Below are 21470 nucleotides of genomic sequence, written 5' to 3' on the forward strand. Positions count from 1 at the left end.
GGCTCAGCCTATAGAGCTAAAGCAAATGTAATTTCTTGTCAAATCCATTAACATTTCCAGGTGACCTATAAACCTATTTTTATTCTGTAAGAGTGAGACAACTATCGAATCAAAGCTCATGTCATTTCCCTGTGTGGCTACCAAAAGTGATAAAAGCGGAAGCCCATTTCCACCAGGAAAAGAAAAAAAAGATGAGAAGTTTAGAGGTTGAGTATAGGTTCTTTCTTTTTTGTCTATAGTTTTGTTTTTTTTTAAAAACTGTTTCTATAATTCTCTTAATATAGAGATTGCTTGTGTTTGCTTATATAGCAAAAATCAATTAAAAAATAAATTGTTAAAAAAAAGATGAGACGTTAGACATAATGAAAATAAAAATATTATTGGTTAGTCACAATATAAGATAGAAAGTCAAAATTATGACATAGTAAGTCAGTATTATGACATAAAAAGTCAGAATTATGAGATAGTAAATCCATATTACGAGATAAAAAGTCAAAATTGTATCATACTAAGTCAAAAATATGAGATAATAGTCTAGTAGACTAACTGAAATTTATGACACAGCAACTCAAACTTTTGAGATAAGTAGGCAAAATTATGAGATTGTACGTCAAATTTATGAGAGAAAAAGTAAAAAACAGTATTTAAGATTTTAAATTATGAGATAATAAGCCACACGTTTGACTTACAATCTTTAAGTATAGTGAGTCAACTCAGAGTATATTTATTTTTATCATGACTCACTTTTCACCAATTATTTTCTTTTCCTGGCAGAAATGAACTTCCAAGGTTAAAGAATTTGGCAATAAATTGCACTAATGATATGCTACTGCACTTTTGGAATATTTTCCCTTTCCACGCCAGGCTTCACCTCAGTGCTTGGACAAAATATCTACTAGTGGCTTCTGAAAGTGAAGCAGTCTCGGGCAGAGAACTTTCTGTTAACTGGTGCACATAAATACAAACCATACAAATAGGTTAAGAGCACTGCCTGTAAAAGCCATAGGCCTATACAGAGTCTGAGTGTTCTTGTCTATCAAAGTAACAGCGCTGGACAAAAGCTCTTCTCTGAGGGCCTGTCTAAAGCACATTAAGGAAAGGTAGCTCGCTTGTACCATCTCCCCATTGCAGCAAGAAAGGGAGCTATGGATTTTCTGTCTGAAGTGCTATCGGAGTCGCTGGCTGCTTGCTTTCATGGGATGAGCTTTTAATAAGTCCTGCCAAATAGCGAGCCATAGAGGATGCATTATGATGTGGTTATGCTGTGTTATTATGACGGGAGTGCATCATGTTGCCTATCATTTATCACTAAATTTCAGCTGCTCTCAGTGCTAAGCCAAAATTCAAAGTAGACAGTTTGGGGAACTCACCAGTTGAGAGGATCTTGGCGGGCAGTGTCATATTTCCAGTATGCCATTAAAGTCAGTTCTTGCAGTGATCCATGCAGACGTAAAAGCAGCAACACTGTGCCATAGTGCATCAGTGTAGTGGCCTCTAGGGGATAACCAAGGCCTGCTCTGCCCACAACTGCAAAGGCTGGATTTCACTTGCTAATGAGCCAACCACCTATCTTCCAGCCATTCATCACAGTCTGCCCTGCAAGCTGCCTGTGTGTGAAGTGGATCCCATCATCACAGTAGATTAGGTTTACTCCCACCACTTTAGTTAGTGGGCTTCTGGGTAACCTCTCCAGGACAATGATTAACATTTGGCTAACCGAAGGAAAGGTTTGCTCATAAAGGTCTAATAAATGTTGGGGTTCCTTTAAAACCACAAGGATCACATGCAGTGAGAAAGATAAATGAAGTCACTTCATTAGAATAAGTAGTAATAATGATGACATTATGAACATCTGAATGCAATGTTGTTTGTAGTTTCTACTCATGCCAACCAGTGTTGACTGTATAAACTGCAGCAACAGATTACAGTCAGCACTAAACTGTTCTTGCGCCCCATTAGTAATCCAAATACCATTAGCAGGAATGCAATCCATGCTTTCCCTTGCATGCCCCCTTGCTGACAGTGCATTACTACAATCCCCCTCAGTCCAAAAAAAAAACCGAGAAAAAAAACAAAACCCCCACTAGTCATCAGCAAGACATTTTAACAAGTTTATTGAAGATCAATGACATTGCCTAGAATGGACATTTCATCAGACTAAGACTGAATCACCACTCTCTCCGTCACTGGAACTGTACAAAAACATCTGCTCAAAAAATACTGATCAGACAAATCAACTTGAGAAGGAACGATTGTTCTTAGAACAAAGCAATAAGAAAAATTAATTACTGGACTAAGAGTGAAAGTAGAAATAAATGCGAGCAGGTTTTAGCAGTAGAGATGTAATGTAAGCCAGTGATTCCCAACCTGGGGGTCAGGACCCCCACAAGGGGTCGCTAGATAAATCAAAGGGGCTAGAGATGATAGAACAGGATAGGATACAGAAAAAAAAACAACATATGACACATAAAACAAGTCCTCTTTCTAGAGCTGCAAGCTTAGTTGATTAATCAGTTGACAGATTAACCAGCAACTATTTTGATAATTGATTTTAGTCATTTTAGCCATTTTTAAGCAAAAATTAAATAAATAAGCTGGTTTCAGCTTCTCAAATGTGATAAATTATTGCTTTTCTTTGTTGAACATGACGATCAACTAAATATCTTTCAGTTTTGGACCCTTAGTCTGACAAAACTATTTGAAATTTGAAGATGTAACTTGGACTGTGGGGAACATTAATGGATATTTTTCACTATTTTCTGACAAAACGACTAACCGATGAATCAGAACAATAATGGTAACTTAACTGGTAGACAGTGCAACATGTGAAAAATGGTCCCGGGTAGACTTTGCTTCATTTTAAGGGATCACAGGCCCAAAAGATTGAGAACCACTCATGTAAGCAGTGTTAAACAAACATGTTCAGTATATACAAGTGTGGACACAACAATATAAAACAATCCAGTAGCCCTATAAATACTACTGTGAAGCCTATATAGTTTATAAAGCTTGCTGAAATAGTGTAGATGTTTATTTAACTCTATTCTTAGTATTTGCATCTGCAGCTTGTGGTGTTTTGTACTGGATTACTTTACAATGTACAGGCATTCCTGTATTTTTCATGAATCCAACACAATTAACCCACTGTATCGTCACTTCAAAAGGGGATTCTAAAAAGCTTGACCCCTTTTATCTTTTCACGTTCAGAGTAACTGAACTCTATGGACAGAATATGAACAGCAGGATAATAAACGATACGTAACAGTTATTACATGATACTTCAAATAACATCTTGTCAAAACAAAGGTAAAAATCCATAAAAAAGAGCAGTCACATTGTTAGTCTTAATAGATGCATCAGACTGCAGCACTGGCACTGGCTTGATCCTCATGACCTCCGACCTCCTGCGATTCCTGTGCCATCTTTTTGAAGAAGCGTTCAGCACGTAGTTCCTCAAAGCAGAATTCGGTGGCGCCGCTGAGCAGCAGCTCTTTACAGTACATGCTCTGTTCCTGCAATTTTCCTGATTCTGCCTCCTTCTGTTGCTGATTGTGTTCCTGTAGTCTCTTCAGAGGAGTTTCCTCTCGGCCGAGCTTACGCACGGATAGAACTGTGTTCACTGCTGGGTTGATTTTACATGGAGTCCTGAGGGAGGCAAGATGCCGGAGAAAATCAAATAAGCTTTACTCACATAGGCCAACGAGGATAAACTTACACCACAGGCATAACATTTTGGTTTGTTTATAAAATGAGTCATGGATTAGGTTTGAACTAACATCTACAGTATTTTAATTTGTGAGCATCTATTTTTTTTTTAAATGTTGTAATTGAAAAAAAATGTAATCCTATAAAATGCCAAGTTACAAGAAACCAAAGTGATGTCCTAATTTTTTATTTTATTTTATTTTATGTCTAGACAGCTTACAAAAATATATCATTTGTATTTGTTAATCTAAAGCAAACAAATGCAGCAAATCCACACATTTGAAATGTTGTAACCAGCAAGTAACTAATCTTTTCCAAACAAGTCGTAAAATTTCAGGAATGTACTTCTTATTATTATCATGAATTTGAACGTACTATGTGTGTAACATGTTCAGCGAAGATTTGATTCTTGTAAACACTCACATTGTCGGAGGCTGGTCTGACTCCTCAACAAACGGTTGGAAGGTGGGTTTTAAAGGCGGTGGGGCCGTAACAGTATGTCCGAATTTGGTCTTCTGGGGCATCTGTGATAAACACAAATGGATGAAAAAAAATTAAACTGACCACACCGTGTTACAATACACACATTTAAATGAACTAACATGACTTGTTGATGTTTTTCTCATACCTTAACATCACACCATTTTTCAGGCCTCTTCTCATTCTCCTTTGCCCTTCCAGTAGGAGGAGCTACCCAAGACTCAAATTTAGGCTCTGAAGGACCAGCACTTTGAGCCTTGTTCTCATCAAAGACGACCATCCGACTGTTTGTAGCATTGCCCAGGACAGGAGCACCGTGTGACTGCAGGCCTCCAGAGATACCTGTCCACAAACCCATCAAACATCAAAATTAAAAACATTTTTCAAATAATACCGTTTCTATTTAAAGGTTGCTGGACCACCTTTCACTACACATTTAAAGATGCCCTGTAGAGTTTTATCGTAAACAAAAAGTTATGTTTACATTCAGTGTTTTTCACCAAAACTCATCGTGTACATCATGGAGATCTATCAAATGTGTTGGGTGCATTTCCTTAAACATTTCCATAGAACACTTAAAGCCAATTTTTTTAAAACATTTTTTAAATCATAGACTGTTTATATCAATTTGTACTTGCTTGTAGTCGTCTGGCTCACTAGTTTTGTTGCTGCAATACAATATTTCTTTGCAATTGTCAGTCTGTGGAATAGCATGACACCAGCGACAGGTTGTGAATCATGTTGTCCATATGCTCATGCATGATACAAATAAAATAGGGACCCACTCATTAAAACACTTCCTCACATTGCTTCTCGTGGCCAAAAACTCCACATGGTACCTTTCATTTGTATATTCATGTGCTTACTTCTGATTGCAGGCCCGGTTCTGATGATGGGAGCGACGGCCTTTTTCTTCCCTCTGTGTTTGAGGTCAGCTAGAGAAATTCTCTCTGGTTGTTTAGGCTCATCATCGCTGTCATCTTCCTCCACGTTCATCATCACCTGCCGGGACACACGTGCCTGCAGGGCCCTACGAATAACAACACAGAAAATTATGATTTTAACAAAATGTTGAGGGCAGAAAAATACTCCTTTTTCAAACTTCTCATCTTTATCTATCTCAAACTATACTGGATGAATCCATACTTGTGAAACTGCTGGAGTTTATCATACGGCTCAGCATGCTTCTTGAATCCTTCCTGGTAGACGAGGTCTGCTTTGCGACAGTTGCCCTGGTTCTCGTATTCCTCGGACCAGGCGATGTAGAAGGATGCTTGTGTGATCCCTATTCCCTGAGCCTGCATGTACCTGTAAATGTCCAAGGGCTCCGTGCAGTTCTCTGCCTAATTAAGCAAAACACACATTTATAGCAAAAGTTATTACCGCTGCAGCAGTTTGTCAAAGTAGCAACATACTGATTGAAAAATCACACATACAAATTTGATCCAAACGTCAACGTAGCGAGGGTCGTTGTGATATTTCTTTTCCTCAGTGAATCTGGCCACAACCTGCTCCAAGAGTGTGGAAAGGTTGCTCTCCTTTCCTCCTTGAGGGAAGGTCTGCTCTGTCCATTTTATATACCTGTTAAACACAGAGACATGTGAGGAGGATTAAATGGTTTAAAAACTCAAGATTTCAAAGCTTCACACATACAATCTACTGTTTCAATCTACCTACCGATCCCAAACATCAAGTGGATCATCTCCATCATACATTCGCAGTTCAGACTCAAAGGCCCTGAGGGGGGGAAAAAAAAAGCCACAAAACATCCATCAACATGTGAAAACCGCTGGGTTGTATTGTGAAATTGTTATCACCTCATTAAAGGTGTAATGTTTTAAAGCTCATCCATACTGTCTCTGTTGGTTGATGGCAGAGCTGAGCCCATCTTGTTGTTGACTGAGCGCCTGGTGTAAGGCTGATATGGCTCTTCCCCGCCTCAGTGGCTGAATGTTCTCTTTGCTTAGCTCCCATTCAACATCTCCTCCTTCTGCCATTGTGGAAACTAACACAACTAGATACCTAAAGACACAAACACACACACACAAACATAGACAAAGGTGTATGTTAGTTTTTCAGAATTTATTTTGAGGCTGATTTCATCAATTTGTTTAAAATCTCCTCTTGCACTCTCTGAATATAACTTATGTAGGAGGCTACTTTCCTCTGACTTCCAATTTTGATAATGGATTAATTGTTTAGGCCTTTTTTTTTTTCAAGAAAACATTCTATGGTTCAAGCTTTTCTGATGTGAAAATTGCTGTTTTTCTCTTTTTTTATAATGTATACTGGATATCTTTGGATTTTGGACTGTTGGTCAGACAAAACAAGACATTTGAAGACGTCACTTTGGGCTCTGGGAAACTGTAATGGACATTTCTCACTGACATTGTGTTGTATGAATGACTAATTAATTAACCTAAAAAGAAATAAATGGCAGGTTAAATTGATAATGAACATGATAGTGATTTTTTGAGAAAAATAAATTCTCTGATTCAAGCTTCTCAAATGTGAATATTTTCTTGCTTCTTTAGTCTTCTATGACACTAAACTAAATATCTTTGAGTTGTGGACTGTTGGTTGGGACAAACAAGGCATTTGAGGACGTCACCTTGGGCTGTGGGAAAAAGTGATCAACATTTTCTGGACTAAACAACTGATTGATTAATCGATAAAATAATCGACAGATTAATCAATAATGAAAATGATTGTTTGTTGCAGCCCTAAGTTGTTTTAGATTGTATTCCATTAGACTTAAAGTAGCACCATTATTAAAATGGAAAGCTTTGGGATGACATAAAAAGCTTTACTTGTGCCTCAATCATTTTTACATTTAGCTATCAGGGTTGTTAAACTATAGCTGTAAACCATCACATAATGCACTTTTATATAAATATAGTTTATCATTATTATTTAGGGCTTAGATTGGTGCTTGAATGAACAAACTGACTAGAATTCAAGTCATGGCAGTCATATGATACAAGGACAATAATATGATTGTATGTAAATGTTACAGTGTAATAACAGTACATAACTTAGATCATAATTTATCAGAATCTGTTAATTAGCCAAGTATGTAAGCATACAAAAGAATGTCTTGCCGTTTTCTCCCACAAACACAACATAGAAGAATAAAATTATAACAAGTGTAAGGTGGTAATAACAATAACAATAAAATAATGAAATAAACAAAGTAGTAGAAAAATTAAATGAAACATTCAAAATTCAAAATCTATTTACATAATAGAATAATAATAGTTTTGAAATGGGATATAAAACTTGAAATGAAATATTGATTGTACAAAGGAAATATGGACTCAAGTAAGTACACTGAAATGAAGTGTATGAAATATATGAAGGTGGCAAGAGCAAAACCTAAATGTGATATGTGCAATAAATGTTGCAACAGTGGAGGTGCATTGTAAAATGTACAAAGTCCAGTTTGATGAAATATATGAAAGTGACCAGTGCAGGGATTGCATCTCAAAGATAATTGGTTACGCTGAATTAACAACCAAGAGGTAAAATGTTTTCATCTTACTTAACATAACAACATTTAACCCAGAAGCTATTGTAATGTGTAAACTGCATTATTATTTATCTTACTTAGTGAGCGCATGACGTGGTGAGCTAACACGCTAACTAACGTTAGCCAACATTAGCTCGATCGTTTTTTGTCGTTGTTCACAATATTACCAAAATAAACCAGCTACATGTTAAAAAACAAAACAACGAGTCAACAAAATGGCATTTTTCATACCGCTCACACACCTCCTTTGTGTCTTTTTTCGGATTATTACAGCTTCACCGTTGACGCTTCAGTATTTTTGAACGAGGACCGCGACAGAATTTGGAGAAAGCTGATTGGAGGAATCGTAAACAGGAAAACGCTAAATGACGTCACACCGCATCTTCCGGGATGTTTCCCTGTTTGGATTGTGTCAACGCTGAAAGGTTGAAATAGATAGTTAGCTGCCAAATTATTGTTCAAATAGCTGCCTTTACATATTTACCCGCTATTGCAATATTGGAAATTATAGTAGCGTGTCTCATGACTTTTGGCACGTGTCGTCATGGACAACCGTTGTTACTGTTGTGCATCAAAGTTCAGCCTCTTCAAGAAGGAGGTAAGACGTTGCTGGCTAACACTATTCACTATATCTGCACGTTAAAACGTTTTACGGATAATAAACGGTGTGATTTGCGTTGTAAATGTGCTCACAGCTGGGATGTAAGAACTGCGGCCGCTCCTTCTGCTCCAGCTGTCTGACTTTCAATGCTGTGGTGCCTCGCTGTGGCAACACCCATCAGAAGGTCTGCAAGCAGTGTCATGATAATATGACAAGGTAAAAGTCAAACCATGCTAAGGGAGTTAAACTAACTGTCATTATTAATTAACATTTATTAACATGATAGTTTCTTACCTGTCTTTAATTTCTGTGTTGTAAGTGGGGGTCCTCCTAACAGTGGTGGAAGATGGTCCCCTCCTGAAAATTACAAAAAGTCAGTATATGATCAAATTTGTAAACATGACCCTTTGTCACACACACACACAGCAGTTTCATAATATCAAAAAGTTTATGGTTCGCTCCACAGACGAGTTGCTGCGCTTGAGGCCAAACAACAAGGACAGGCGATGCAGCCTCTTGCACAGGGAGGCAGTAGAAATGCTAAAGCAGGTCTTCTCCCAGCCAAAGGCCTGAGTAAGGAAGATCAAGCTATTGCTGAAAGGCTTCAAAAGTTGAAAGAGGACACTACACCAAGTAATGTCATTATATTTTTGGCAGCTACCAGTTTGATCTTACGAATTGTAACAAATTCTTACACGTTATAAATTTTTATCTCTTGTACAGAGTCTATCCCATCTGAGAGAGAGATTGAATCTCGCCTTGCTGCTCTAAAAGCTCCTAGCCGGCCAGTGCCTTCCACAGGGGAGATGGAGGACCGTCTGGCAGCTTTAAGGGGTCAACCCCCACCTTCACAAGCTCCTCCACCTGTGAGCCAATCACCTGCTGACTTGTTTGTTGTGTCTTTGGCCTAACAGTGCAGCTGATACACAGCATAACATATTTGCAGCTAATTAGAAGGAAACACGTGCTAAATATGCTACATTTTATAATTGCTTACAAGTATATTTGCTTACTGTGTTCATCTAAACAGGTGCACCAACCTCCAGACAACAGGACTCAGACTGAACAAGCCAATGATCTGATAACCCAGATGACAGATGAAGTTGCTATAGACAACCAGCAATCAAATCCTGAATGCAGTAAGATGTTACTCATCTCACTGATTTCATCCACATTCAATTAATAATTAATGACACAGTAATATTATAGTTTTGTGTAGCCATAACAATGTAATTAAAGATTATGTTATGGCCAGATTCAGACTCCAAAAACTTACCTTATTCAGCAATTATGTGAATCTTCCAAATACGGTCAAACCTATAATTTCCTCTGCAGGTGTAGATGGTCGTATGAATGACCTCAACAAGGGGGAGGAGGGGACATTGGAGGAGAATTTGGAGGAGAACCAGGATGCAAGTAAGCAGCTTGAGGCTGAGAAGGCCCGTCTCCTTGACGAGGCAATGGAGGAGCTGAGGAAGGAGCACGTCTCCCAAGATCAGATCCTCCACATGGCGAAGAGGCTGGCACAGCTGAAAGGGCAGGACCCAGACAAAGGTACCACACATTTCAGTTATACTTGATGCTTTATGAGTACAATCTGTGTTTGACATGTTTCTACAGTATGAAAATAAAGATCTTTGTGTTCCACTTACTTAACTGTGTTTGTTATCTATATGTTCACATCGGAATGTCATAAAATATGATAAGATGATTTCTACTCAATGTAAAAAAAAAAAGTGTCCTCAACAGAAATGCAAATGCCTCAGTGTGTCAGAAACCTGTCATTGCTTTATTTGTCACTTTTAGTTACTATGGAGGACTTCAAGCATCCCGACAGTGATGAAGAGACTGAGGAAGAAGCTGTGAGGAGGGTGTTAAAACAGGTCTGGGATTTATGGCTAAATAAACTCCTCACTGTAGATGATAGTGCATCTTACATAATACATTTGTTTTTAAGTGCATATAACACATGTAAAGATGATCTTGAGACTACTTAAGGTTACCACAAGGGGCTGCTATTTTGTCATTTTAATAATTTGTAATATCAATTAAAGACTTTCTGCTCTGTATCTTTTTTGTTGTAGCTCTCAGAAGAAGCTGCGCTGGATGAGGCCAGTGGCTACAACATACCTTTAGAACAGAGTGGACCCAGGAACACGGAAAAGAAAAAAACCTCTAAGAAACCGGTACTAAACAATAGTCAAAAAATAAATTTGACTTTTTTAATAAGTTATAAGACAGAATTAAGTATAATTCTCTGTTTATCTGATGTGTTTGAAAGACTCCAACAGCCAAGAGTAGGATTTCCCCAGCGGCCGTTGCACATCAGCCATCAGACAGTGATGAGGATGAACTTCCATGGTGCTGCATCTGTAACCAAGACGCCACCCTTCGCTGTCACACCTGTGATGGAGACCTGTACTGCAACCGCTGCTTCAGGTAGCACATCATAATAATACCTGCAATTCTGGTTTGCCACTCGCAGAAGAGCTTTGCATGGAAGTCTGTGCTCCGATGCCCAATAAAGATGCATGTGATTTGGAATGCATACCATGACCCAGATAAATTACAGGCAAGCTGCTGCCAAACTGTTAAGCAGCATGAATATAAAGTATTTAGTGTGATGAATTATCAATCCACACTCCATTATCTCCCCAGGGAAGGCCATGATAAATATGACAGGATGGAGCATCGCACCGCTAACTACACCGCGCCAAAGAAGAAGAGGAAGACATGATAGTGAGACTGTGCTGTTGGTGTCGGCCTTATCAGGTTGTGGTCAGTCATCACTGTTAAACTAGTGCTTGAGCCTGAAGCGTCCACCTATTGTTAATAAAACAGTGTCACAGTAACGCTACTTCCTCTTCAAAGCAAGCCAGAAAACCTCATTTTAACCCGTCACTTATCATATCCAATCATTCAAAGGAAGAGCATCTTTTTTCTGTAACTGCAAATGCTGATCAAAATGATGAAATTAAGAAACAATGGGTAACATTTATGGCAGAGCAAAGACTAGACATAGACATAAACCTTAATGTAAATGTAGTACGATATGTATGATATGTGAAAGATAGTTCTTATTTTTCTTTAATGTACAAAAAATAGAGGTATGTACATTTAGCAGAGGCTGCAAGACAGTGTAGCTACCTTCATAAAACTGCACAGCTTCTGTTTGCAACCGTCCAACTGAATAAGAAGCTTGAAGTGTTTTTCTGTGTCACTTGTCCTACTTCCCAAAAAGCAACAAAGCCTCATCTTAGATGCACTTTCCGCTTCTCACCGTTTGATTATTTTTCAATTTTGACAACACATACAGAAAGCAGACGCATCACGAGCTCATCTGGGATGATGTACGATCCCAGACTACTGTCAGCTCTGGACTGACAAAGTACAGAGGAGTCAGTATAAAAGGATTACTGATGGCTTTGTTTTCTTTTGGCAGCCACTGCAGTCACTCTTGTAATCTATGTTTGGCTGCGAGTCTGACATGAATATTGCCTTTCTTGTCCTTGCGTGTAATTTCATTATAACTGGATGCACTAGCGTTAGGCGCTGTGTCACATCTTTTAGCGAGTGTAGGATATTTTTTTAAGTTATATTTTTAACTCTGCAGCCTTTTTTTTTTTTTTTTAATCACAGATATCACCACTCGACAAAAAAATGTCGCAGTCTGGCAAGCCTTGTCGGAAGTGTGGTCTTACAGTATAGATGGCGTCTGTGTCAGAGAGGCAAGAGTGGAAGTGGGGGCGAACCAAGCAAATTACTATAATGGAGCCTTTAGCCAGAAGACCCTCTGTGTATGACAGACAGAAGACCAGAGTGCAGTTTCATCAGTGTGCATTACTGTCTAGCCAACTGAGCAGAAACCATAATTACACTCTCCTCCGGGGGCTTGTTCCATTAAGGTTTGTATGGATACCGTTACTGTGTTTGCCTTTTTTCTGGCCATGTCATACACGGACCACAGACAGGAAATGGAAGGGGATAATGGACGCATACTTAATGGCCCTTCCTGCTACTGATTTCACTGTGTTTACTCTTAGACATGACATGTCATCGTCTCCTTTGTTTCCATCACTCTGTTGAAAAATTTACGCTAGAAAACAAAACCTTGCTTTTAGGGAGTGATATCCTGACCGCCATTCTACAGTAAAGGCTCACAGTTGTCTCTGGGCAGTAGGACATAATCGTTCTTTAAAGGCAAATCAGTTTATTAGAGCAGAAATAAAGGGCAGTTGAGGTAATGGGGTAGTTAAATCGGTACTGTAAATTGATGGATTTAATAGACATGTCAATATTTGTTTGTGTGTGTGTGGAATGAATAATACCTGATGATATCAAACTCAGTCGCTTTCTTGACTGTTTCTGTGAAATCAGATGTAACCCTTTTAAAACACATCAACACCCATGTCTTGAAAATGTTCAGTTTTATTTTGACCTACAACACTGTTATTAGAACAAAAATATTTATGTACATAAATATTCAACCGAAAATGTACAGTCTTACACAAAAAAACAAACAAACAAACAAAAAAAACAGTCCGTCTGAGTAATAGTCAGTACATCTTTTATCACATGTACATTATTGGTATGTTTAGGGGAGACAAAATGTTAAAGCAGTCCATACATTAAAGTGAAATACAAAAAAAAAACATTCAAAACCCAACTGCTCGGTGTTAGACTGATGCTGACCCAGGAAGAGAAGTCCCACTGACATGTGAACCGCATGTACGGGCATCCAAACAGTTAACACGTAGGCAATCAGAAGTTAAGAGGTTCCATATTGTCTCAATTCTTTATTTGACCTATTATTTCTTCAAGGGACCTGACATTTTGCGTAGACCCTTTATCCTGTAGAGCAGCCCGTTGATAAAATCCTACAGAGAACATGGACACAATATTTTTTTCTGCATGCAACTTTTACAAACTAGAGAAGACAACAGTAATAAATAAAACAATAAAACAATAACATGATTTTTCTCTGTAAATAAATATTGCAAAATTGTTCATCTCTATTAAGCTTGTCTGTAGTATCTCATATGTAATTGAACTTTTTAATGTCTCACCTCTTTTGGCTTTCCGCATTCCTGCAACAACTCCTAACAAAAGAAAAAGAGGGAAGAAACCAAAAGGCGCAGTTACAACATTGGATATTGCTTTTTCACCTCAAACATTGCAACACTGGATTCCAGCAAGGGTCAAGTGCTTGTTAAGCTTTTAGCCCACATAGCAAATAGTCAAGCATGTACCTAGGTCGAGTAGGAACAAAGTGTTAAAACGTTCAAATTCTTTGCCCTGAATGTTGCACTCCTGGGACTCAGGTTGTCCTTTGTTTGCAGAGCTGCAGTTTTGGGTGCCAGTTCCATGAAGTAAGCAAAAACAGTGAACTGAAATAAACGTCTGAACAAATAAATAGAGATTGGTGTAAAATGTAATTGTTTTTGTACACACACTCACCTGCAGTCGGGTTCTTTGCCCCTCATCCGACAGCTCCAGGAGCTCATCTATGTCAATCTCTAACTCCGGGATATCTTCCTCCTGTAAGAACAGAGAGAAATAAAAGTTAAATAAAATATAGGAATAAGAAGTTATCACCATATGTCCCACGTTTGTATTCCTGCATGGTACAAAAGCTCATGCAAACATTGTATAATGTGGGCTACTCGCCAATCCTTGATCATAGTGGTAGGACTTTCCGCACTACTGAGCAGAGTCACTCAGATGGAAAAGAAGATGTGATGCAACATAGTATGGATTTTATTACAGCCAGCACAGTAGAATGTATACTTTAGTATTAAGTTTTAAAACGTCAACACCTTACTATTACAAGCAGTCAAAATGCCAGAGTTATAGTGTTGGTTCTAAGGTAGAAATAAGACTAAATACTGTCTTTTTCTTCCTGATATAACAGTGATATGATTGATAATGTGCACATGAGCAAAGCTGAAGAGAAGTGAGGCATGAAGGAAACAATGCTCCAGGAGGCCAAACTTGCCACATGCCACCAGCCGATGTTATGGATGGATTACCCAGCTGGCATTTAACTCAACTATTACTGAGAGATTATTTCCACTGTAAATGTTTTCTAAAGAATATATTCATCTCAGCTTCTAAGAAAGGTTTTCCCACATTTTGTACCTAAATTAAAACACGAACCCAAGGACACAATCAACTGTAATATAGTTAACTCTTCATTTTCTAAATCCATACAAACCCTTTTTTCAAAAATGTTAGCATTAACTAAACAGTTTCTGGCAGCACATTGAAAGATTAACGCCAACCTCATGTAAAAACTGTAAAACATGGCACAGAGTCTCCAGTTATAAAAAGTAAATATAGCAAAGTAATCAGTTCATATCACAAGCTCTTTTCCACGGCTTTCAGCTACAATTTCAGAGGAAGGAGGAGTGCTTACTGGAGGAATCCTGAACACTGAGATATCTGGAGTCAGCAGGTATACACTCATATTTGACAAGTGGGGCCTCTTTTTAAGAGGAATATTTTCCGGTTGGGGAGTTTCCATGGCTGGTGAGGATGGGGCTCACACAGTTTTCTGGATGAGGAGAGAGCTAATCAATGTGGAAGTGCTGAGTGGCGGAATAGATGGGCCCACCTTCTGAGTCCCCTGTGCCCCCTCTAATTGATACATGCTGCCAGTTTGGACCCTGTGCGATTCTGCTGATGTCTGCATTAGCATTGCTTTTTCGGTCCGTGCTGTTCATTTCTGTGTTGTGTGGCCTTCGTTTTTTACCAGCTCTGTGTTAGGCTGTGGATGGACTTTTTTGGTTGTGGTTTTTGTACTTGACTGGGTTAGTCCAAGTACTTCTAGATGACTGTTGTGTACTTTTTTCTGCGAAAACCTGAAATTAATATGAAGCTACAGCAGGCTATTGTAATAGAATTTAGTGATAAATATACTGCTATTTCTGATGCCAAATTATGTGTATTCTCTTTACCCTCTTGGCATTCGACAGTAAATTTTAATAACAACCGCTCTGATTGCTGCAGCATCATGTTAGCTTTGGCTGAGCCTAATAGCTCTTTTTTGCAGTGAATGAGGACTGTTTATTTATCCTCCATTAATTACATGAAACTGTGATTGGCCAGCTAGAGCTCCTTGTAAAGCAAGTGAAGGATGGATATGAAAATGAAACCTCCATATGTGCCACGTCAGCTGTGACTATAAAACAGGGAACAATTCAAAACTTTAATTGTACTGATCTTAAACCTGTTCTGTCTGCCTGTGACTGCAGCACCATGCAGACAACCACTGAATAGTAAGAGAACATGTACATTTATCATGAGGAAGTGCTATATGACCCTTCCATTAACTTCTCAGCGTTTCATGTTGCATTTAGTCATAATTTTCAGCTTCAGAGTTACCTTCATTGTCAAAGGAAAATAGCATTTTAATGAGGCCTCTGGGCAGAAATGTCTTCAGCAGCACTTTTTGAAGTTAAAAGCAATAGAAGCTAAAATGAATGTTGGCACTAATATTGGAATTCATGAATATCAAAGTGGTTCTCAGTGGATTGCAGCTTCAGACGGCAGTACAGATGCAGTCTAAATAAGCAGTTGAGTTTTGTCAAGGGAAGATGACCTCCGCAAGAATTTATAATTCAGAATAATTCATAATATTTCATCATAATTAGGAGTTGACCTGTTTTTTGCTCTTAGGACTCCTCAGAGGTAAGAACTCAAATTTCAGAGTAGCAGCATGATCATGTAAGTGTCTTTTCAAAATGTAGTTATATGAAAGACTATCTATACTTTATATATATATATATATGTATAATTCTTCCAAGTACTTGTAGTTCTTCATCTTTATTACACTGTGATGTGTTGGATTTTTCTTTTTCCAAGAAATACTTGTTTATTATACATGTATTATATATATGTCTAAAAATTGCATATTAGTCAGTCTCTCAGTCCATTCAACACTTTCATTTATCCAAACTACTGGCCAGAATGCCATGAAATTAAGTATTGATATTCATGGTCTATAGTAAATTATTCTGTATGGTTTTAATGATCCTTTGACCTTCCATCTAGGGCCAGGTCACCATCAGGTCAAAATTTCCCCTCTATCAATATTTTGATCCATGGCAGGTATATTGAAAACCAGACTGAAAATTTGCTGTGGATAGTCGTGATCCCCAGAAGTCAACCTATTTCTAATCCCCTCTTCAGGATGTCTGTCCGACACTTATGTATCACGGGTGTAATGAGGCAGCTAGCAGTTAGCCTTTTTTTATCTGTTACTATTTAAAGCAGGTTTAGTTAGTGAACAGTGAAATCAAACATTAAACACAGCGCGGTTCCATTACCCACGCTGTGATTTGGCTGTTCTGATGATAAGGAAACCATGCCCAGGAAATCTAGCTGTTTTGAGAAGATGCCAGTGTGTGTTAAACTTATCAGACCCTTCCCTTTTCCTGTTAGAGGCGCAACTGCCCGCAGATCAAAATATTCATTAACTAAAGTTTAAAGAGGGCCAACAGAATGTAAAGATATCCAAATGTAATTGTCTAATTATACAAGAATGGGCTAAAACTTAGGAAAGTGTGATATTATTACTCTGAGCCCACAACTAATCTGAAGCTATTGTAACGTACTGTCAGTTAATATCCTGCAGTCTATGTATTTCAATTAAACTGGCGGTCACTGACAAAACCACTCTGGAAAACATTGATCTGTGCTGTACACACACAGGCCTGAATGTTGCTCACCATTTTCAAGTCTATCAACTGTTTTTCACACCTTTTTTTTTTAGTTTATCATGTCTCAAAAGGTGTGAAGTTTGTTAAGAAGGTAGCCATTCCAGACCAAGGCAGCACTTGTATGAATTAGAGATGCAGCTAAATAATTCAGGTGGCAACACAGGGGACTGATGGTAAATGCTTCCACGCAGAAGACTCGGAGAACCAACAGAGTAACCTTCTCCTGAGCCCATGCAAAATTTATTACACTGGCCAGTGTACATGGACAGGCCATGCTTAATTCCACAGAAGTGGCTAATGCAAATATCCAGTCTATCCCGACTAGAAAGTAAAACCATCATGTTCACAGGGCAAAGGACGCAGACTAGCTGGCTATCCTTAGGAAAAATGTACAGAAGAGGTACCTCAGATAGCTTCAGTGTATGATGACGGGTGTTATCATTACTATTGTTGTTGCTATCTCTTGTCATCTCATCAATCACACTGAGAACCCATCCTTCAGCTATCTGGGGAAACATGCAAATCCACTATCTGTGCTGCACATGTACTGCGTGTTAATCCTAATGTTAAACTATATTAGAACCGGAATATGAAAAGGCTATGTACTGCAAATGTGAAATAATTGTATGTTTCTGGGACAAGATCAAAAAAGTAGACAGAGAAAGACTTGAGATCTGTTTTTGTTATCCGGATGTCCTGGTTTTCTCAAATGTGATTTATTCCACCCTCGGCTTCACAGGCATATTACCATATATTACCACAGGGAAGAAGGCTTTGGGTGTAGACGGAATGAAGCTCATGAAATAAGTATTGTGATGAGGAATACAATAGCACAATATTGAAAATCTCTAGCACTCAGCTGTGACTGAAGTGTTTTAAAATGAAACCAACTGGGGCCTGCTCGCACCATCTATTGGTTTAGAAAAAGGTGAGCAGAGATAACTGCAGATGCTAGTTGTCTGTCACCTGATTTGCTCCTTGTTAGTCTGTCATATGGAAGTGGACGCATGGTCATGGTCTCCATTATTAGTACTGTATATGCCATATACAAAGGGCTGCTTGTCAGTGTAAGGAGATGCCAGACAGAGATGTAGGGGTGGCTACAGGCCATCTACAGCCAATGGTCTCTGTGTGGTTAGAGAATTAAATGAGAAACACTTTGTCTCTACCTTCTCCGGCATGAAACAGAGGCGGTGTTGTCATCTGATCTGCATCATCATTAGGATGCCCGTGCTCCTGAACAGACACCCCTGATTCCAAGCTGCCTCGTGGGCGATGAGACATCTGTTGCCATGGTTTCCCCTTGGAGAATGCCAAGCAAATCAATATGGAGCCTCTGACATAATTGGATTGTATCCCACTGTACAGGAGCGGAGTTCTGAAGGTTGTGTTTGTGTGTGTGTATGTGTGTGTGTGTGTCTTGTGAGCTGTAATTCCTGGTACATATTAAACATAATCATCTATGCAATGAGGCCATTAATTAGGTACACAATGGAAATAATGAGCACACATTTCCATTTTATAACTCCTGTCCTCAGACATGCACTGTGCTAAAATAAACACCGTATCTTAAAGCACCGATGTTTTTGCCTGGGTTTCAGAATATCTACTTACCACCACCATTAATCATCATCTATATATTAGTTTCTATCATGCACAGTTATTGAGTCATTGTGTCCACAAGAACATGTCTGCGAACAGACACAGACCTTAAAATGATGACATAATGTCCCAGATGCCATCATGATAGCAAGGATATAAAAACTGCAACATTTAGAGAACATTTAAAAATAAAAAATATCCTCTTTAACCCTGCCCTAAGCATTTATTTGTATGACATTTACTGATAATTACTTTATCACTTATGAAGTCACATGAATATACTTTCTTCTTCCTCAATACTGGTTGTTGCTGATCATAGAATCTAAGCTCTTCAAGTTGACACAGTGTAAAACCATCTTCTAAATGCCTCAATATAAATGTGACCATATGGCAACCATATGTTTAATGAGATCGAGGTGTTGCGTTGTCAAGGTTGCAACATGCTTAGAAATGTTTCTTAATGACTTCAGACATCACGTTATGGAAAATAGTCTTATCACTATGGTCAAAGATCACGGTACACACCGAACAGCTGATAGATGTGGTTAGTTTGATGACACATGAGGGCTTGTGTGCCAAAAATTGCAGCCATGAAGCGAAGCCTCTTGCCTCCTACCCACTCCTCTTTTAGGTGGCTGTAATCTTTTTCCCCCCTTTCATACGTGATGGATAGCCCACCACAGGCACCTATGAGCAGTTCAGTGCCTCCCTCGCTCCCTTCCCTCACCTCCTCCTCAGGCAGCGAACACAGTGTGTGTCTGTGTGTGTGTGAGCCAACCCTAACCTACCTCACAGTCAAACAGCAGGTGCAGCTGCCCGTCGATCCACTCCTCGATATCCAGCCTCCTCTGCAGGTCCTTGCGGTTGTATTTGACTGTCAGCTTCCCCAGCTTGCGGTGCGCCGGCTCCTCTGTTTTGTCCGTCGCCTGGAACATCACCCTGGACTGGGTGCTTGGCTCTGACGCCATGGCTGCCACGGCCCTCAGGAGAACCGTGGAAACACACTGAGCTCTCTCTCTCTCTCTCTCTTTCTCTCTCTCTCTTACACACACAGACAAACAGAGGCTCTCACACGTTCGTCTTGCACGTCTCTTCTCTGTCTCTATCTCTGCTTCTGCCTTCCAGTGGGCTGCTGTTCCCACGCGTATCTCCTGTTATCTTGTTGAGTGTTTGTGCTCTCCCTCTATATAATGATGGCTCTGGTTCTCTGCCTGTCCTCGTCCTCTCTCCCGCTCTCTCTCTCTCTCTCTCCAAAGCTCACTGTCTTGCTCTCCTTCCCTCCTCCTCTTGCAACACCCACTGCTTGCACCATCAGGAGGATGGTAATGAGATATGCCTCTATGTGTATGTGTGCTTGTGCAAGCATTTGCGTGTGTGAGCGCATGGACATTATAGGGTGTGTGCTTGCTGTTTGCATTCTTCCTCTGTGTTATAGCAGGTGGGAGAGCATAGGTCAATTACAGCAACAAAAACTGGGGTGAGTGGGCGACAATAAAAATCAAGTCAGGATTATTACTAAAAATATGGCAACATGGCACTGTTGACGTCATAAAAAGGAAAATCTTACTATAGATCTGTTTTTGTTCTCCTATCTATTGATGTTTTGATATGTAGACATCTACATACCAACACAGCATTTATTATTCACCCAGTAAGAGTGTCTAAAGTATTTATCTGCTCACAAAGTCAAAAGGGTTTGACGTGCTAAGGGCTCTTGTGTTCGCAAACACTTCCAACAATAGCTGGGTCCCCCTGACAGGTGAGCCAGGGTTCCTCTAGTGTGATACCTGCCCCGTCCTTTATACCAGGCATTATCAGGTGTACGTTTAATAAGCCTTGAAGTCAAATTGGCATCCTCAGTTACCATAAATAATGGATGGATAGGAAAGCACTATTTATGGCTGTTGAGAAGTCAAATGTCAAATAAAAGTCTTGAAACCTATTAATGTTTGCAAAGTCAAATATCAACAGTAGCAAATAATCTAAGGTCAAAAATTCATAGTGTTACATCCCAGTACCAAATTATTACAGCTGAGACAACAGAGACAACAGGCTGCAGAGTTTCCACAGATCCTATTACAATATGAATAATGGGGTTCAGTTTTTTGTTTTGGCAGGGACTATCAATCAGCTATAGCTGCTGCGTGTGTTCACCCACTGATGCACCGTCTGTTACAAACACTGAATTATTGAGTGGCCTCCAGCAGCTCACCTTTCCAGGCAAACAAATTCATTCATCTCATCTTTTGCTACTTGGTTCTGCACCGCCGAGTTGTCTAAAAAAAAAAAGGGGGGAGGGGGGATGTGGACTGGAGTCGTGTGCTGGAGACCTTGCCTGAGGGACTTGTTGTAGGTGGGAGGAGAGGAAGGCAGAATAAGTAAATCCTGACCTCTACTGTTTTATCTTCACTGTATGACAATAACAAGCTCATCAAGATTGTCAGGTAGCTGCATGTGGATATTACCATATTTTTTTGGCAAAAGCCAATTATTCTCTTGCTTAATTTTGCTGGAATTATGATTCAGCGTAAACACAAAATTAATTAATCTACCTGTCAAAGACAGAGCGACCACTTCCTGTTTCTCCCCAGTCTTAGTTGTTGACAGGTTCATGTGTGGTATTATGACTCATCACGTACTGTAATTGGATGACTCAGAGTATGAAGTAGCTCAGTATCACTACTATTATAAAAAGAAGATTGAGATCTTGTGAATTTAAATGCCATGTTACTCAATATGTGTGAGAAAGAATTTGCCATAAAACATGTTTTACAATGCTTTAAGAATCATAAACTCCCCTCTTCAAACTTCTTCAGCTGTAAGTGGGATCATA

The 21470-nt window shown here is 39.2% G+C and overlaps 3 protein-coding genes across 7 annotated transcripts; 1 reads left to right on the plus strand and 2 right to left on the minus strand.

Moving 5' to 3' along the window:
- Positions 1-2856: 2856 nt before the first annotated feature.
- Positions 2857-8053, minus strand: bub1bb (BUB1 mitotic checkpoint serine/threonine kinase Bb). 2 transcript variants are annotated; one of them, XM_044375244.1, is made up of 9 exons: positions 7957-8053; positions 6040-6207; positions 5863-5922; positions 5622-5766; positions 5332-5528; positions 5052-5215; positions 4334-4527; positions 4129-4229; positions 2857-3645 (listed from the first exon to the last, which is right to left on the minus strand). In XM_044375244.1, the coding sequence occupies exons 2-9, from the start codon at positions 6180-6182 to the stop codon at positions 3357-3359; spliced, it is 1293 nt and encodes a 430-aa protein (XP_044231179.1). In that variant the 5' UTR covers positions 6183-6207; positions 7957-8053; the 3' UTR covers positions 2857-3356. The 2 variants fall into 2 exon arrangements, with proteins under 2 accessions (XP_044231179.1, XP_044231180.1); XM_044375245.1 differs by having other exon boundaries at positions 7946-8036.
- Positions 8054-8108: 55 nt separating this feature from the next.
- zfyve19 (zinc finger, FYVE domain containing 19) lies at positions 8109-13670 on the plus strand. 3 transcript variants are annotated; one of them, XM_044375248.1, is made up of 12 exons: positions 8109-8312; positions 8410-8531; positions 8635-8688; positions 8782-8948; positions 9039-9181; positions 9346-9454; positions 9651-9869; positions 10122-10198; positions 10400-10501; positions 10597-10754; positions 10974-11093; positions 13655-13670. In XM_044375248.1, the coding sequence occupies exons 1-11, from the start codon at positions 8259-8261 to the stop codon at positions 11050-11052; spliced, it is 1284 nt and encodes a 427-aa protein (XP_044231183.1). In that variant the 5' UTR covers positions 8109-8258; the 3' UTR covers positions 11053-11093; positions 13655-13670. The 3 variants fall into 3 exon arrangements, with proteins under 3 accessions (XP_044231183.1, XP_044231182.1, XP_044231181.1); XM_044375247.1 differs by lacking the exon at positions 13655-13670 and adding an exon at positions 11955-13330; XM_044375246.1 differs by lacking the exon at positions 13655-13670 and having other exon boundaries at positions 10974-11540.
- Positions 12266-20897, minus strand: ppp1r14d (protein phosphatase 1 regulatory inhibitor subunit 14D). 2 transcript variants are annotated; one of them, XR_006407415.1, is made up of 4 exons: positions 19426-20897; positions 18205-18337; positions 13773-13853; positions 12266-13414 (listed from the first exon to the last, which is right to left on the minus strand). XR_006407415.1 is itself a non-coding variant. In XM_044375249.1 (4 exons), exons 1-4 carry the CDS (start codon positions 19603-19605, stop codon positions 13124-13126), a joined length of 363 nt encoding a protein of 120 aa, XP_044231184.1. In that variant the 5' UTR covers positions 19606-20897; the 3' UTR covers positions 12266-13123. The 2 variants fall into 2 exon arrangements, 1 of the variants encoding a protein (XP_044231184.1); XM_044375249.1 differs by lacking the exon at positions 18205-18337 and having other exon boundaries at positions 12266-13192; positions 13382-13414.
- Positions 20898-21470: the final 573 nt, after the last annotated feature.

The sequence above is a fragment of the Thunnus albacares genome, chromosome 15 (assembly GCF_914725855.1).
Source record: "Thunnus albacares chromosome 15, fThuAlb1.1, whole genome shotgun sequence".
NCBI lineage: Eukaryota > Metazoa > Chordata > Actinopteri > Scombriformes > Scombridae > Thunnus > Thunnus albacares.

Coding starts and splice junctions, on each gene's coding strand:
- bub1bb (XM_044375244.1), bottom strand. CDS start 6,182: ATGGCAGAAGGAGGAGATGTTGAATGGGAGCTAAGCAAAGAGAACATT. Junction 5,767..5,862: donor CCACTTGATGTTTGGGATCG/GTAGGTAGATTG, acceptor TGTGTTTAACAG/GTATATAAAATGGACAGAGC. Junction 4,528..5,051: donor AACCGGGCCTGCAATCAGAA/GTAAGCACATGA, acceptor GTTTGTGGACAG/GTATCTCTGGAGGCCTGCAG.
- zfyve19 (XM_044375248.1), top strand. CDS start 8,259: ATGGACAACCGTTGTTACTGTTGTGCATCAAAGTTCAGCCTCTTCAAG. Junction 8,313..8,409: donor TCAGCCTCTTCAAGAAGGAG/GTAAGACGTTGC, acceptor ATGTGCTCACAG/CTGGGATGTAAGAACTGCGG. Junction 8,532..8,634: donor TGTCATGATAATATGACAAG/GTAAAAGTCAAA, acceptor CTGTGTTGTAAG/TGGGGGTCCTCCTAACAGTG.
- ppp1r14d (XM_044375249.1), bottom strand. CDS start 19,605: ATGGCGTCAGAGCCAAGCACCCAGTCCAGGGTGATGTTCCAGGCGACG. Junction 13,415..13,772: donor GGCAAAGAACCCGACTGCAG/GTGAGTGTGTGT, acceptor TTCTTTTGTTAG/GAGTTGTTGCAGGAATGCGG. Junction 13,193..13,381: donor AATGCGGAAAGCCAAAAGAG/GTGAGACATTAA, acceptor TGTTCTCTGTAG/GATTTTATCAACGGGCTGCT.